This window comes from Cucumis melo, chromosome 1 (assembly GCF_025177605.1).
Source record: "Cucumis melo cultivar AY chromosome 1, USDA_Cmelo_AY_1.0, whole genome shotgun sequence".
In the NCBI taxonomy this organism is placed as follows: Eukaryota; Viridiplantae; Streptophyta; class Magnoliopsida; order Cucurbitales; family Cucurbitaceae; genus Cucumis; species Cucumis melo.
Window position 1 is genome coordinate 35,265,913 of NC_066857.1, and position 14,996 is coordinate 35,280,908.

General features: G+C 34.6%; 1 protein-coding gene across 1 annotated transcript; it reads right to left on the reverse strand.

The window, feature by feature from the left end:
* Positions 1-302: 302 nt before the first annotated feature.
* Positions 303-9,965, reverse strand: LOC103499815 (protein REDUCED CHLOROPLAST COVERAGE 3). Its single transcript, XM_008462916.3, has 22 exons — positions 9,439-9,965; positions 9,262-9,323; positions 9,051-9,143; positions 8,886-8,958; positions 7,980-8,312; positions 7,747-7,814; positions 7,519-7,650; positions 7,357-7,398; positions 6,733-7,260; positions 6,479-6,633; positions 5,912-6,389; positions 5,769-5,831; positions 5,577-5,678; positions 5,052-5,486; positions 4,837-4,938; positions 3,547-3,651; positions 3,293-3,426; positions 2,997-3,180; positions 2,760-2,891; positions 2,559-2,671; positions 2,392-2,473; positions 303-2,273 (listed from the first exon to the last, which is right to left on the reverse strand). The coding sequence occupies exons 1-22, from the start codon at positions 9,506-9,508 to the stop codon at positions 627-629; spliced, it is 5,133 nt and encodes a 1,710-aa protein (XP_008461138.1). The 5' UTR covers positions 9,509-9,965; the 3' UTR covers positions 303-626.
* Between the last annotated feature and the right edge of the window lie 5,031 nt (positions 9,966-14,996).

Below are 14,996 nucleotides of genomic sequence, written 5' to 3' on the forward strand. Positions count from 1 at the left end.
GGCGACAGGTGATGGTCAGGCGGCGGCTCAGGAACCCAGCATTGTATTTGTACCATACCAAGTACCTAGCTTTATTATCTATCAAACAAAACGCATTCATTCTAAAGCTTCCACTAAATCCTCTGGTACTTAGTACCCAACTTACTTAAAATAAAAATAACATAAAATACACTTCAAGTACAAACGCTTTCAACGGCTGTGATTCAAAGGTCAGATCAGATGATGAAAAAGTTTTACGGGTTTCAAGAGATTTCCTTTAGTTTGAAACTAACGGTGGACGTGAAAATGGAACAGAGAGAAAGTTTGAACTTATTAAATTTACCCTTTTATTGATCTAAGAAAATTCAATGATAATGGACAAAAAACAAGGAAAAAAAAGAGCACTTTTGCAAAGACTATCAGCACGCTCACAAGTGGGGTTGCAACTACAAAATCAGCAGAATCAAAATTAAAAAAGATGAAACTTGCCTTTCATATTCGTTTGCCCAGATGCACTGTTTTTTATTCCCGCGCAAAATTGCATCCTTTGTTTCTCCAGATTTGAACTCAGAATGAGCAACTCCAGCCATAGATAACCATTTCTTTAGCGACTCTTGAATCGGTTTCTTTCTTTCTGCCTAATAATCTCAACGAACAGAAGCACAGATTTGCTGGTTGTACAGACCAGCCACCCCATTTGTGAACTGCTGTCTGTTTCTCCTGTTTTTAACCACTATAAATCCTTCACCATCCCCGGCTTTATTCTTATTTACATCGCCGTCCTTCTCATTTGGGTTATCGCCTGACTTCTGTAACTGTCCTTCATTCCCGTATAGAATTTTGATTATGGCACTGTCGTTAGCTATTGCATCTGATGAGTTTTCTAAAGTTTTGAACCTCTCTTTAGATGAAGGCTCATCAGCACCAGAATCCATGTTGTTCTGAACTGATTTCACAATGAAGCTCAACAAAATCTGCCTTGCGAGCTCTGACTTCTCACAGTCAGAGATGCTTTTCTTTGTTTTACTTTCGACTGTAGAAGTCGATCCGTCAGCCAGTTTCTCGTTTTCGTCCAGACTTGTTTTCGGCGAAGGATTCAATTCCGTGTGGACTTTGCTATTTGTATCTCCGTGGTTTGTTTGCCAAGCTCTTTGAGGGACGAATTCAGGGGCGTGTGGATTCATCATTGTTGCAGCTCCAAATCCACTTCTTCCCATGACAGGAGCTTGGTATTTCAAAAAACCGTGTTTCATCCGAAATGAGTTGGTGGTTCGGTAATATAGAGGTGAACGAGGTCCACAAGGGACTCTTGAAGTTGCTGGAGGAAGCAAAGGCTCTAGAGCACCTTGGCTTGCTCTTACATCATATATGTTAGTGACTGCAGCTGTGTTTAAACCACTAGTCATAGAAGCACTGGGATTGAACGGTTCGGCTGCAGCAGAAAGCTTGCTAGCATTTGTTTCTGCAGGCTTTTCCGAAGGAGATGAACAGGACATCATCTCTTCGCTATCTTGGCTTTGATTTTCTGGCTCAGGAGCAGTATTATGAATCGGTTCTGCTACTTCCTTTTGAACCACTTCACCAGAAATATTGTTGGTTTCATCATTTTTTGACGTTTCTGAATGATTACAGCTCTGGGGTTCAGCTACTTTCTCTTCTAACTCAATAACATTCTCCGTATCAACCAGTTGCCTTAGAACAGTACCAGGAGGGGCCAAAGCTACTTCTTTGTAAGATATGGATCTTGAAGCCATTTGAGAAACCGAAGCAGGAGACAGTGAGCTGACCTTGGAGGCTGTCAGTTTTGCCTGCAGCTTGATAGAATCATCACCGGCACTTGATCTTAGCGGAATTGATTGCTTTATCTGTGGAAATCCACTTTGATTGGTCTTAACAGCTACTGGCTTCTGCACTGGAGAGTTTGTGTCCTGTTTGTAATTACTTTGTCTGACATTAGAATATTCAGGGTGGTGCACATTTAGCTTCGGAAGAACCGGGCGTTTCCGACCAACCTTCCTTCCGACGACATGCCCTGACCGCCCTTTTGAATGAGCCTCTTGCCACCCATCATCTGAATAAGTTTCTTCCAGGGTTTCACTTTTAACCACTGTCTTAATCTCAGTGATGTTTTCAACTACTTTCTTTTGCTCTACATGTAAAAAATTGCTGACTTTAACTTCCTTTACACTATCATGTGATGACTCAGTAACTGGTCTTGGAGTATCAATGTGCAACTCATCCTCAGCCATTTCATTTTGATGCCCCGGATGAGTTCTATCACTTGCGCTCACTACCTGGCAAAATTAAAGTGTCATGTGGCATGAGAAACAAAAACATTTTAATAGATTGAACACAATGGCATTCCTGTAAAGTAGAGAAAAATCATGTTACTTATACACAAAACATGCTTACCTTAGCACGTCTATGCTTCCTCTGCGTATCATTCCCTTTCGGATCTTGGTCAGGACTAATGTAATCCAAGAGATCTGATACACTGCAACAAAAGGTCAAAAGTTTTGGTGTGGAGAAATGTCAAAAGTCTTTTGGAAGAAAGTAATATGGGAATACCATATCACTACCTAAGGTGGCCTTTGCTCGAAATGAGTGCATCAGGCTTTGGGGTTCCATTACGTGCTGCTTCTTGCTGCTCCAAAGCTTTCGATTCAAAGTATTCCAGCCACGCAGCCGCATCCTGTCCAAGAATAGATCATGCTTAGCTACCATTCAAATTTGAAGTCTCAAGTACGATTAAGTTCATTACAAATTGTGAATTCTCCAACCTGAGTGCGAAGGTCTTCTTCTCCAAGTTTGATTTTGAGTATATTGAGTGTTGTTTGTTCATGTTGCACACTCAGGGAATATGCCTCCATTAAAGAAAGGGCAATGGCAATGGCATGGTAGCTTGCAGCAGTCTACAAAGTGAAAATGACCATCCATGAGAAAAATAATTAGCATTGGCTTGGTTGAATGAATGCTGTACGTTAACTGACTGACTAATCGAACGAGAATGTCTGTACCTGTATGTGATCAGCTCCAAGTAACCTTTGGTTGCACTTAAGAGCTTCATGCAAATATCTAAGAGCAACATGAACATTCCCCACACCTTCTTCCATCATTGCAACATTGATGTATGTTGCAGCAGTGTTAGGGTGAGACAGTCCACAAGTGAAATGGAGAAGGAACAACGCTCGATTTACATACCTAAAGAAAAACCAAGTACAAGAACATAATAAAAAAAAACTCCATGCTTTTCTAACCCCAAAACAAAACAACAAATTTGGTGTTTCGTATAACAACATGCTTTGGCACTTACTTGAGGGCTAATTCAATGTGTTGAAGACGATAGTAGAAAACAGAAAGGTCTCCGTAGCTCTTCATCGTGTCGGGATGATCGAGCCCAAGCTCCCTTTCATTGATATCCAAAGCCTTTTGTTGATATATTGTTGCCTAACAAAAAACAAGAGAAAGCCAGCCAACACTTTTTAAACTCCAACCGCTATTTTGGCAGCTAAAAGCGAAAACCCAAATGAATTTTTGGACTAAATAAGATTATTTGAATTGAATTACCTGATTAAAGTCACCAGTGTGATAGAGGACTACAGCAAGAAGACTATAAGCACTTGCGGTGGTTCGATGATACGGACCGCATACAGCAATCATTTTTGCCAATGCCTTTACCAAATATAAGTTCAATCATTATTTACCAAAGCAGAGAACAACAGACTTCTATGCAAATTCAAAATTTTGCTACACAGGAAATGCCACTCAAAGGTCCCGTCTTTGAAATTTTTCATAAAACCCATTAACTTTGAAGTTTAAATGATATCTTTTGAGATTAATCTTTAACAAGTATAGATAGATAAGGTCACGTTCGCTTTCTAATTTTTTAACATTAGATCTTATATATTGTTTAGAATAAATTTCAAAGTTGAAAGGCTTTTTCTTTCTTTTTACTTTTTTTTTTGGACAAAATACAAAGTTTGAGGGTAAAATGGATGGTTGAAACCTACCTCAAACTTTGAATGTTTTGTATGATTTAACCTAAGTTGAATAATGTTGTTGATTAAAATAGTTTATCAAAAGGAAGTAATACCTTTTCAATAAAGTGAGGGAATTATCGATAGACTAATTATTCTTAATAGAATCTAGGGTATGTTTGAATTGCATTTTCAAATGATTAAATTAAAAAATAAGTTGTTTTGAAAACAAAACAATGGGTTCCACAACCACCTAAAATAAATTTTGAAAAATGGAATTTATAAAATAACGTAATTTAAGATAAATACCTAAAAACAACTTTTAGAAAAAATAAATTTTGTGTATTTAATAATTAATCTCCCTAATTTGTATGAAACAATCCGGCCATCAACTATCACACTAACCAACCTTCGACAACTATTTTTGTCAACTGTCCTCGACCAACCTTCTTTCACTGTTTTTTTCGTGACGGTTGCCTATCAATTTTTTTGTGATCGTTATTGGCTTATTTTTTTTCCAATTGTTTTATGGTAACTATTACCCGTCAATTTTTATCAATTGTTTTTTATGACTCTTAGCAACCAATTTTCAACAACTATTTTTTTGTGACTGTCATCGTTTGGCTTGCAATGACCACTATCATCAACCTCTAATTATGGCTGTCCCTAACCACCTGAAACGTCTATCCAAATCTACACATAAAAACTTTTTGAACAAAGGGTTGCCAAACACGTTTTTTTTTTTTATATAGTTTTTAGAAAAAAAATATTTAAATGAAAATGTATTTTTTAAGAAAACATTTTTTTTAGTAATTCTAAACACGAATAAAATTAAATTCTAAAAATATTTATAAAAAAAGAAGAAGAAGAAAAAAGGTACCTTGGTTCCATAATTGACAGCGTCATCAAGCTTGCCTTTATCAAGAGCAACTTTAGATGATTCCAACAGATTCCGACCATCCGCCGACGTACATCCCACATGCTACAACAACACCCACAATCAACAAACAACAAAAATCATTCACGGATTCACTATCATCAATCACAGAATTCAATGATAAAGATCAATCGATCGATTCAAGATTATATTCTGACCTTACATACAGGGACCACGCTCACGACGTCGTTTCTCCGGAACGGATTCGGGCATTCCAAATCGAAATCTCTCGGCGCCAATTCCAGCCCTACCTTGTGACAGATCCCTCGAAGAATCGACAGCTTTCTCAAGTGTGGGAACTCGTTGCTCAATCTCCACTCGAATCTCTTCCTTAAGAATGTTCGAAGCCATTGCAGTCTCAGAGCTCCGTCTTCGTTTACGTTGTTGTTGTTGTTGTTGTTGTTGTTGTTCTCGTCGTCTTCTGATCCGTAGCTTCCGAGGAGGAAGTTCAGGGAGGAGGCTATTACGGCGGATAGATCTGCGGTGTTCTCTACGGCGGCGATTACGGCTTTGATTACGTGCTTGAAGGCTCGAATTACCATCTCGTGAATGCATAGTGCTTGTATGTGTGGAAGCTTCTCCGCTAACTCCACCTAAATCCCGTATTAATCAACATTATCATAACTTTTAGGTTTGTCTTCTAAAGTTTTTGTTCTTAATTTTTTGAAAGAAGAAATTCTCACCACTCGACCCAAGGAGCACATTCGAAGTCCTCTCAAGTGCATGAAATCGGTTAACGTACGGCCATCGACAGGTGAAAGTTCAAGTGACCCAAAATCTGTCACCTAAAAATACAACACATAGAAATCATATCTTAGAAAAACGATTCATAATAAAATTTGTATGAAATACAAGAAGAAAGCATCAACTTTTACCAGCTTTGGCAATGCAATTTCATCATAGTACTTGTGTGCCATCACCATTAGCTCATCTGCTGTCTGTTCATTTCAAAGATTACTCAAAAGACAAGTTTGGTTTTCTTAACAAACATGAAAGATAAAAAGAGTCTCTATCAAACCTTTAGATGAAGACCAGTTCCACTTTCTTTAAGTCGAGACAATGCTTGTTTGGAAATTAGTTTCTCTAGATCTTCCTCCCCGTTGGTTTCGGTTTTCGTATTCGGCCTGTCATTCGTACAAAGCTTGTCTTCCTCCTCGTTCTCAACCGTGGTTTGCTTCTTTTCCCTCTTCTTCAAAAGCTTGAACTGCTTTCCTAAGCCTTTGACTGCTGGTTCACTCTCCTTGACTTCTCCAGGGGATTTGGACTTTGAATCTGGTTCACTTTCCTGCTTTTGTAGATGTTGCAGCCAACATGAACCAAGCTCCCATCTAATTGATTTCTTTGAGGTTGTTGCCTCTTCCTCTAGCTTTGACAAGCTCTCTTTGATTACTTTCCGAACCAAAACTCGGGATGATTCAAGGTCATCTGAGGTTGTTTGAGCCGACGAGCATTCTTCGGGTGCATTAGCACTGATTTTGTGAAGATGAATCCTTAGACTGTAATAAGAGTTCAGTAGATTAATATGTGGAAAGTGAGCATGAGTTAAGAATCACAATTGAATTCTATTAGCGGGGTGGATTAGTACCTGTTGATGTTAAGAGCATTGGCCCCTCCATCCGGTTGATCATCAATTATAACATCTTGATTCTCGTCTCGTCCCATCTTTACTTTACCGACGACCTTTACCGTTGCAGTGTACCCACAGTGCTTAACAATGACAAGACTCAAGGAGGAAGTATCCTACAAAAGTTTACTCAAAATGTTTCAATTTTTTTACAATAGAACCAAAAACACGTGATGGTCAAATATGGTTTGGTTACGTCTGACTTGAGATCTTACCTGAACAACTACATTTTCATCTGCAGTCAACCCCTTCAGCAAGTTTCTTTGTGCAACTTCCTCATCAGATACACCATCTAATCCATAACCGTCAAGTTTCACTGCAGGATTTGTACTTGCATTGATCGAATCACGTCTTATCACGATAGACAAGTCTCCAATTCGATCCTCGTACACAATGCCAGGTGATTTTACTATAACCTTTCCAGTTGAGTTGGAATCTATAAGACTAGAAATTGTTGAAACAGCTTTTTGTATTGCAATGTCAACAAATTGGCCGTGAAGTAAAAATGCTTTCCGATCTCGGACAATTCTCTCCTCCTCAGTTTTGCAAGGAAGCTTTGCCAATACCGCAAAATCGGTCGCCCACGACCGTAGATTATGCTCATTGTTTCCTCCTTGACCGCCGCCACTGCCACCCCAGTTTTCATCTTCTACGGGTAATGGTAGCAAGTCTGATGGAGTCTCAATAACAGATGGAGGAACAAGCCAAGTATTCATCCGGAATCCATATGGAAGATTACCAAACTAAATCCAAAAAGATAAAAACTGATAAGAAAACATCATATAACCATTTAGTTCAAACTTAAACAAAATGATAGCTTTGGTAAAGATATAACTTGCCTTATTATGTTCAAGAAACGCCTTCATCAAAGACTCGTATGCCTGCATTTTTTTCATAATGTGTTGGTTTTAAAAAACTGAATCAAACCATTGTCTTTTTCGATTAATTTGTAGATGAAACTGCATTATCGAATTGAATAGAGCTAAATTCGAAGAACTCACATTGGCAAAACCTCTGCTTAGTTGCTGAAGAAGGTCCACAAGAGAATGGCTTTGTACAAACTGCTTTCCTGCCGTATAAAATCCCTTTGCTGAGGCAGTCACTTGTATTAGTTTGCCATTGCATATTTTAATCTGCACAATTATTTGCAAAAGTTAAATTACATCACAAGGAGAGTTCAGTTCTTCAGCAAGAGCATTTTCTTAACAAATCACTCAAAATAACAGCACCTGCATTCCAAAGTAATCTCCGTCGCGCTTTTCATCTGCTGCGGCTTTCAAGTTGCATCTTTTCAATTCTGGGAAGCATACAGAGAACAAAAACATTTTGTCAATGGAAAAGCAACCTATCTTTTGTCACATTGATCCCTGTTCCGCTTTCCTTCTGCAGTTGAGAGACTAGAAAACAAGGAAAATTTATTCAATGCAACAACTATTCTCTAGTTTGATAATTTCTCACTCACGTAGAATAGGAGGGGAGATGTGAGCCAGGGAGAAAAACTCGAAGAAGTCGGAGAGCTTCGGCGTCGGATGAATGGCAGCCATTCCAAGGTTGTCGGAAACAACGGAGACAGATGGCTCAGGCTGAGAAGACGGAGACCCACATCGAACTTCCGACGCCCCGTCCACAGGAGAAGAGGAATTCACATTGGCATGATTATGCACTCTGCTATTCTTCTTTGCCCGAGACTCCGGCGTCGAGGCGCGCCTCGGCTTGCAGAACCTGGTGGTGCAGGCCACAATGTCCAGCAGCCTCCGAACATGGGCCACAGCTTGAGCTTCATTGGAGTAGTCCTCTATATATACACACAATGACACAAATACCAATCAGATTATGCATAAGTAAAAACTGATCGAAAAACAGTTAAACTTTCAACATTTTTTATAACCCAATTCTGTGCAGTGTTGTTATCATCCTATGCATATTTTCTCAGAAACAAAGAGCAAAAAATTCCACCAGGCGTGAGGTGTATATATTTTATATGTACTTTGCAAATTATTAGAGAAAATTGCTTTTTTTTTTCTTCTCTTTTTCCTCTTTCTTTGTACGTTTTGGCGTTTACTTTAAAGGCAGTAGTTACCAAATTTAGGTTAGAAAAGACAGATACCTTTTTTATACCAAGAACCAAGTAAAGATTCCATATAAACTTTTCCACTGTTCTTACTAAATTCTTATTCATTCTCCTAAATAAAATGCCACTTCTTTAACATCAAACCCACTTTAAGAGATGACCAAAAAGGGCAAAAAGGTCACAGTCTTGATCTAATTTAATCTAAAAGACAAAACAAATGAAACAATAAAGATTGAAATGGTGGCTGATGAATAATGACGATGATGATGATGCAAGTTTAGCACTACCATTACTTACCTTCAACCATTTTTAACAAACAAGGTTTGAGATTAGCAATCTCCATTTTGTCACTCAACTTCTGCCCCTTGACCTGTAAAGAAAAAAATAATAATAAAAAACCATAGAGTATAAGAATAAAGAAAACATACACATTAACCAATAAATAATAAAGTGAGAGAAAACCTCATGGGATAAAGAATAATTTGTTAGGTGACATGTCTCTACATTCTGAGCCAACAATCTCCTCACATCCAGAATCTTATCAGTGGTGATACCCTATAACAAAAATCAAAGACCCAACAAACCCCTCTTAAAATAAACTTAAAAAACAAAAACACAAAACGAAAAGAACAACAAATTAGAAGAAAAAGAAGCCACAAATGACAATACAAACCTTAAGGACAACTTGGGATTCATAAGGAGTAAGAACAGTAATGTCAACAACACTAGGAATCACTACACGTTCAGGAAGCAAAATGAAGAAAAATTAGGGAAAACGCAAAGCTAAAATTGGAAAAAAATAGGCTAAATAACAATATTTGAAAAAGGGATTATCACTTAGAAACCCAACCTTTCTCTTCTTTCTTCTTCTTTTCAGATTTTGCTTTGTTGGGCTTTCCTCTGTTAGACCTTGGAGCCATATCCTAGACTCCTTTTTTCAGATTGAAAGACCAATAAAAAAAAAAATAAAAAAGTTTCAAGTGTATTAAGAAAATTCCCGGTGACCCAAATGAACAAAAATCATGAGTAGTGAATTCAGCTGAGATTAAGGGGAAAAGAGAGAAGGGGTCGTGAGGGGAAATGAGGAAATGGGTAATGAGAGAAACAAAGAAAGAAGGTGTATTATGAAAGTATGAGTGAGTGAGTGAAAAGAGAAGTGATTGAAAATCAAAAAAAAAAAAAAAAAGAAGAAGAAGAAGAAGAAGGAGATAGGATAAGGGAAAGCGTATTTTGGGTTTCACCCTCTTATCTTTAGGATTTTGAGAGCAATACTAGCCTCTCCTTCTCGCTGATGGCTTGATTTCGCTCAAATTTTTTCAAAAAACAAAAAAGAAAAAGAAAAAGAAATCAAAAAAATTTAATTTTTCATTGAGAGAGCGTATGTGATACACATGTGATTGGAGGTTTTTGAAGGAAGGGAAAAGAAAGAAGAGACAGAGACAAAAACAAAATTGTTGAAAGGAGGGTATGAAAAAGAACCGTTGAGTGAACGACACGTGGCAATGGAGAAACATCAGCCGTTCATTTTTTGTTTTATAGGATGTTTTGTAACATCTAGATTTTCTCACCAATTGGGCGGAAGGAATTATGGACCGCTCATTAAAATGTTTCTTCCAATTTTAGGAATCACACACCCAATCTCTTTCTCCAATGTCACTCTCCTCTTTTACTTACACCTTAGCATTTCTTATATGGTATAATGTTAATACAAAATAAAAAGTTTGAGAAAATTAGTAAACAACTTCGATAACTCATCGACGAGAGTCGACATACCCTATACGATTCTAAATTAATGTTATACAATGGTACGTCGTAAGAAATAGGTGGAAATTGAATGAAGTTAGGAATGTGAAAGAATATGTTTTCTTTAAATGCAATTTTGTGAATTGTCAATTTTTTTTTTTTCGTTGGATTGGGTTATTTTGTGTAATGGTAGAGTGAATGATTGTAAAAAGATGTTTTGCATGTTATAGTGTACGTGTTGCGTTTTTAATATGGAAAACAAAGATTGATGAGTCATTCTTTTTTACTTGTACTACTAGGAATCTAATTACATTAGAATTTTAGATAAATGTTTTGGTATTGACATATCAATTCATATGATCCTCTCTTCTTCTTCTTCTTCTATGGAAAACGATGTTGGTGTTTGTATTGTATGTGACGGATGAAGATAAGATATAGATTACCAATTTTAAAATTAGGAACTAAAAGTTACGTATTCTTACAGATTTGATAACTAAAAAAATACAGTTAAGAAGGATTAGAAATCGAATGTAATTTTCTCAACGAAATAAACAAACTCTACGACGATAATTTTTTAAATCGTTGAATAAAAGGCGTGATGTTTTCGAAAATGTAAATACTTTGATTTAATTTTCTCTTTTCCTTATTAGTTAATGACCACCGTCCAAGTAGCCATTGCCATAATTATTTGATCGTATGACAAAGTCAAATCAAAGTACTTTAGATTTTAGTTAGATTGTGATGGAGTAGTACTCTATTAATTTCTATTTGATTTAATTTTTGTACTATTAAAATGATCGAAATTATATAAACCAAAAGGAAAAAGAAAGAAATCCAATGGTATATAAATCAAGTATGTACTATAGATTAGTAAGGTCGTGGAATGTCTCTATCGATATAGATATAAACTTAATTAGGACACACAATTATGGTTTGTTTTAAAGGCCTTGTGCTTCATATACCATTATTGTTTAGAGAAGATTGCCGACCTAGCTAGTGCTATACTGCTTTAAAATAAGTATCCTTATACGCTCATAATGTATAACGGTTCGAAAGATACAAATATTTAATAACTCGTCCAAACATATTTAATCACAATTTATTGCATACCAAATTTGTATTTAAAAGAAAAATTAGTTTCTTGTGTTCATGTGTTTCTACAGTTAAATTGGACGGATGTAAAAAGATACGTATCATCTAAAATATACTAAAGTATTTTATAACTCGTCCAAACATATCTAATCATCAATTTATTGCATACCAATTACACATCTAAAACGACATATAATTTGATAAATCAACCATCCAACAATTATTAGACGTTGTTAGTTTGTTAAACTCTTGCATTCACTCTTACTCGTGAGTTAACTATATTTATAACTATAGCAAAATGTCACAATTTATCAACGATCGATAGACTACTATTTAAATCTGTTAATGTATATATAGTAATCTATCACAATTTATTGCTAATATATAGTAAAATTTACCGTATATGTAAATATTTTTGTTCATTTAAAAATGAACCCTATATATAAAAACATCATAGGGTGTTTAATTTCGCAAATGGATGGATATATCAATACTAACACAAAGAGTTATTTGCTATAATTAACAAACTATAAGAGACTAATTAATCAAACTAAAAGTTTAGGATGTAATCATGATGGAACACAACGTTAGAATATTGATTCGATGAAGTTAAAAACTAAGGAATGTAATTTGTAACACGTACGTACATCAAGTCGTAGTTTATTGTGCAATTTTCGGAGAATGTTCATTAGATTAAAGATTTGATTGTTAAAAACAAGATGGATAAATACTAACACTAATACTAATAAATTAAATGACCATATGGATCTAAAGTGCATAAATATGAAAAGATTGCCATAAAATTCAGGTTATGTTTGGTAGCTTAGCGAAGGAGATTAGGAATTATTCCTACGAACAATAAATAAGGAATCAATTGAAATTATAGAAACTATGAGTCAACCAAAGGGTAGGTTACCACTAAATAATGCACTTTTATTTATTCCAAGTCCATACGTTTTTATTTGTTAGGTCGTTCGTAGGTTAATTGAGTTCGATCGTCAACTTTGTACTTCTAACGGCTCAACTTTAGTTTACGTATTTGTCACGAATTTTTTTTAAAATAAAACTCAAATTTAATTTGTTACGGTTCGCTTTTTAAAATATACATATATAGTAGCATCTATCAAACAATTTTTTGGGTACGTAAAAGTTTAAAATATATTTATATGGTCTCTTTTTCTTGTATACAAATATTACTGATATAGTATAAATAATAGATATGTTAACTTGTTTAAAAATTACATAATGATACTTTACTCTAACTTTTAAATTTATTTTTTCAAATTTTTAAATAATGCTTTTGGAGATATCTATCGAAATCGATATTTTTATCAAAATTTTCGTCAGATTGAAACCGCCTCGATATTTTCATCAACATCAATATTTTAAACTTTTTTTTAAAAAAAATAAAAGTGTTTTGTTCTCAATGATATTTTGTTCTTTATATATATAGTTTTTTTTCTTTTCTACTTTTGGCAACGATCATTAATTGGAATCAAAAGCAATCCATATTCAATATTAACATAAATTAAGAGGCATTCTCAATTAACTAAAATATTTACAAAAAAAATATCAAAAGAAAATTTTAAAATTTCAAGATATAATCTAACATTTTGGTAGGAAATATTTTTAACAATCTTATCATTTACAATAATTTTTCAATAAAAAATACATTTTATGTTTGAATGTTGTTTTAGAAATTTCAACCTTACTATCTTATTTGAATATTGTTTGCAAACATACCGACATTTATTAAAGGGGTGTTTGGTTGTAATTATTTTTTTAGAGTTGACACAAATAACGAAGTAAAAAAATTTAAGTTAACACAAATAACAAGATGAAAAATGTGAAATAATAAACATCTTCGATTGTTGGCACATTCAAACACACCTCAATTACATATTGGTTGTCAAACACCTTCTAAATGATCAAAATCAATCAATAACGTGTATGGATTGAAGTGCTTTTAGTATATAGAAAGAAATAAAAACAACTATCATGAGTACCGGTAAAGTCGAAATGAGTTTTGTATTACAAATTGAGTCAAACCAAATACGGATTTTATCGAATTTGAAGAAGAAGAAAAAATAGAAAGAAATGTGAAAAAAATATGAAATAGGGTAGGGGGGAAATGAGTGTTTGAGAAATAAATGGTGTTGGGCAATGGGCACGTTTAAACTCCCCTAAAATGGAAATGAAAACATGTGCATTTTGGAGGGGAAGATAAGAAGTGGACTAACTTAGTTTAATGAAAAATTAAGAACCATTGTTGGAAATAGTGAAGAAAACATTGCAAGTAAATAAATGGATGAAAGAAAGATGATGGTCGGTAATTGGTTGTGTATGCTTCAATTTGGTAACAATAGAGTTTATTTGATTACTTACTTTTGACAATATTGAATAAAATTATACTAGACTATGGTTATAATGAGTTTTTAGTGCATGTTTGGAAATAATTAGCTTACTAATATTGGATTGTATATAAAAAAAACGAGCAGATTTAACTATTTTAAAATTACTCTCAACAAAAAGAGTTGTAATGGAATTTTGAAGGAGAAGAATGATCGAATTTTTCAAGGTAGAAAAAGGGATCACCGTTAGGGTTTGATTTCAAGGACCCTTTGTAACTATTCCATCCATAACATTTTACCTAGTTGGAACCCTTCTTTTAGTTAGGGTTTTGGTGAGACAAAATACCAAAATTCTACTAGAGGAATAAGCAGAAAATGAAGAAGTAGAAAACTCCCAAGTTCGTGAAAAAACACGAACCAGAAAAGTACTACTATGTGAAAAATTATTACAATCACACACAATTATTTTCACTTCCAATCTCCAATTACAAAATCACTATCTTCAAAACTTTTGATTATCCGAACCCTCTTTCACTCTTAAGTTAGAAAATACAAAAGGAAGTCTAGTTTTTAGTTGATACACAAAAGTTCAAAGTGTGTTAGATTGAAATATTTGTAAACAAAGGAGGACTTCCTTTAATAGACTTGGAGCCACCCTCCTTCCTACAAAATAACGAGTGTGGGATTCCCACATCCCACATCATGCCAAACTCAACCATGACCCTATTCTTTCATTTTGTCTCAACGAAAGTTGTTTTTGCTAAAAAAGAAATCCTTTCAAACTAAAAAAATGCTCAAGAGAAGATACCAAAACTATCAATTTATGGATAACTTTGTTCTTTTTTATAGAACTTTTAACGAGAACAAAATAATATCGACCGAGACAATAAGAGAATGAACCCTAAACATTTTCGTGAGACGTGTTTAGTTGTGATTCAATTAAAAAGAGAGATTTTAGTTTATACTTATCATATAGGGGATTGTCAAAAATGATAAATTTGACAAAATCTTTACGACATATAGCAAAATTTCACATTCTAGACACTAATAAGCTTTTATCAATCATATTGATGGACAATAATAGAAGATTAGTCATTGATAGAATCCAAAATTTTAATATACGTTGTAAATATTTTAGTTTATTTTACTATATTTAAAAATATTTCGATTATATTAATTATTTAATTAAAACAAATAAACACGAAGCCTTTTTTCACAAGAA

What these genes read in the sequence shown, in the direction of transcription:
- LOC103499815 (XM_008462916.3), bottom strand. Translation starts at nt 9,508, where the DNA reads ATGGCTCCAAGGTCTAACAGAGGAAAGCCCAACAAAGCAAAATCTGAA. An exon ending in TAAGCAGAGGTTTTGCCAAT is followed by an intron (nt 7,399 to 7,518) that starts GTGAGTTCTTCG and finishes AAAAAAATGCAG; the next exon opens with GCATACGAGTCTTTGATGAA. An exon ending in TGTGCTCCTTGGGTCGAGTG is followed by an intron (nt 5,487 to 5,576) that starts GTGAGAATTTCT and finishes TACGGGATTTAG; the next exon opens with GTGGAGTTAGCGGAGAAGCT.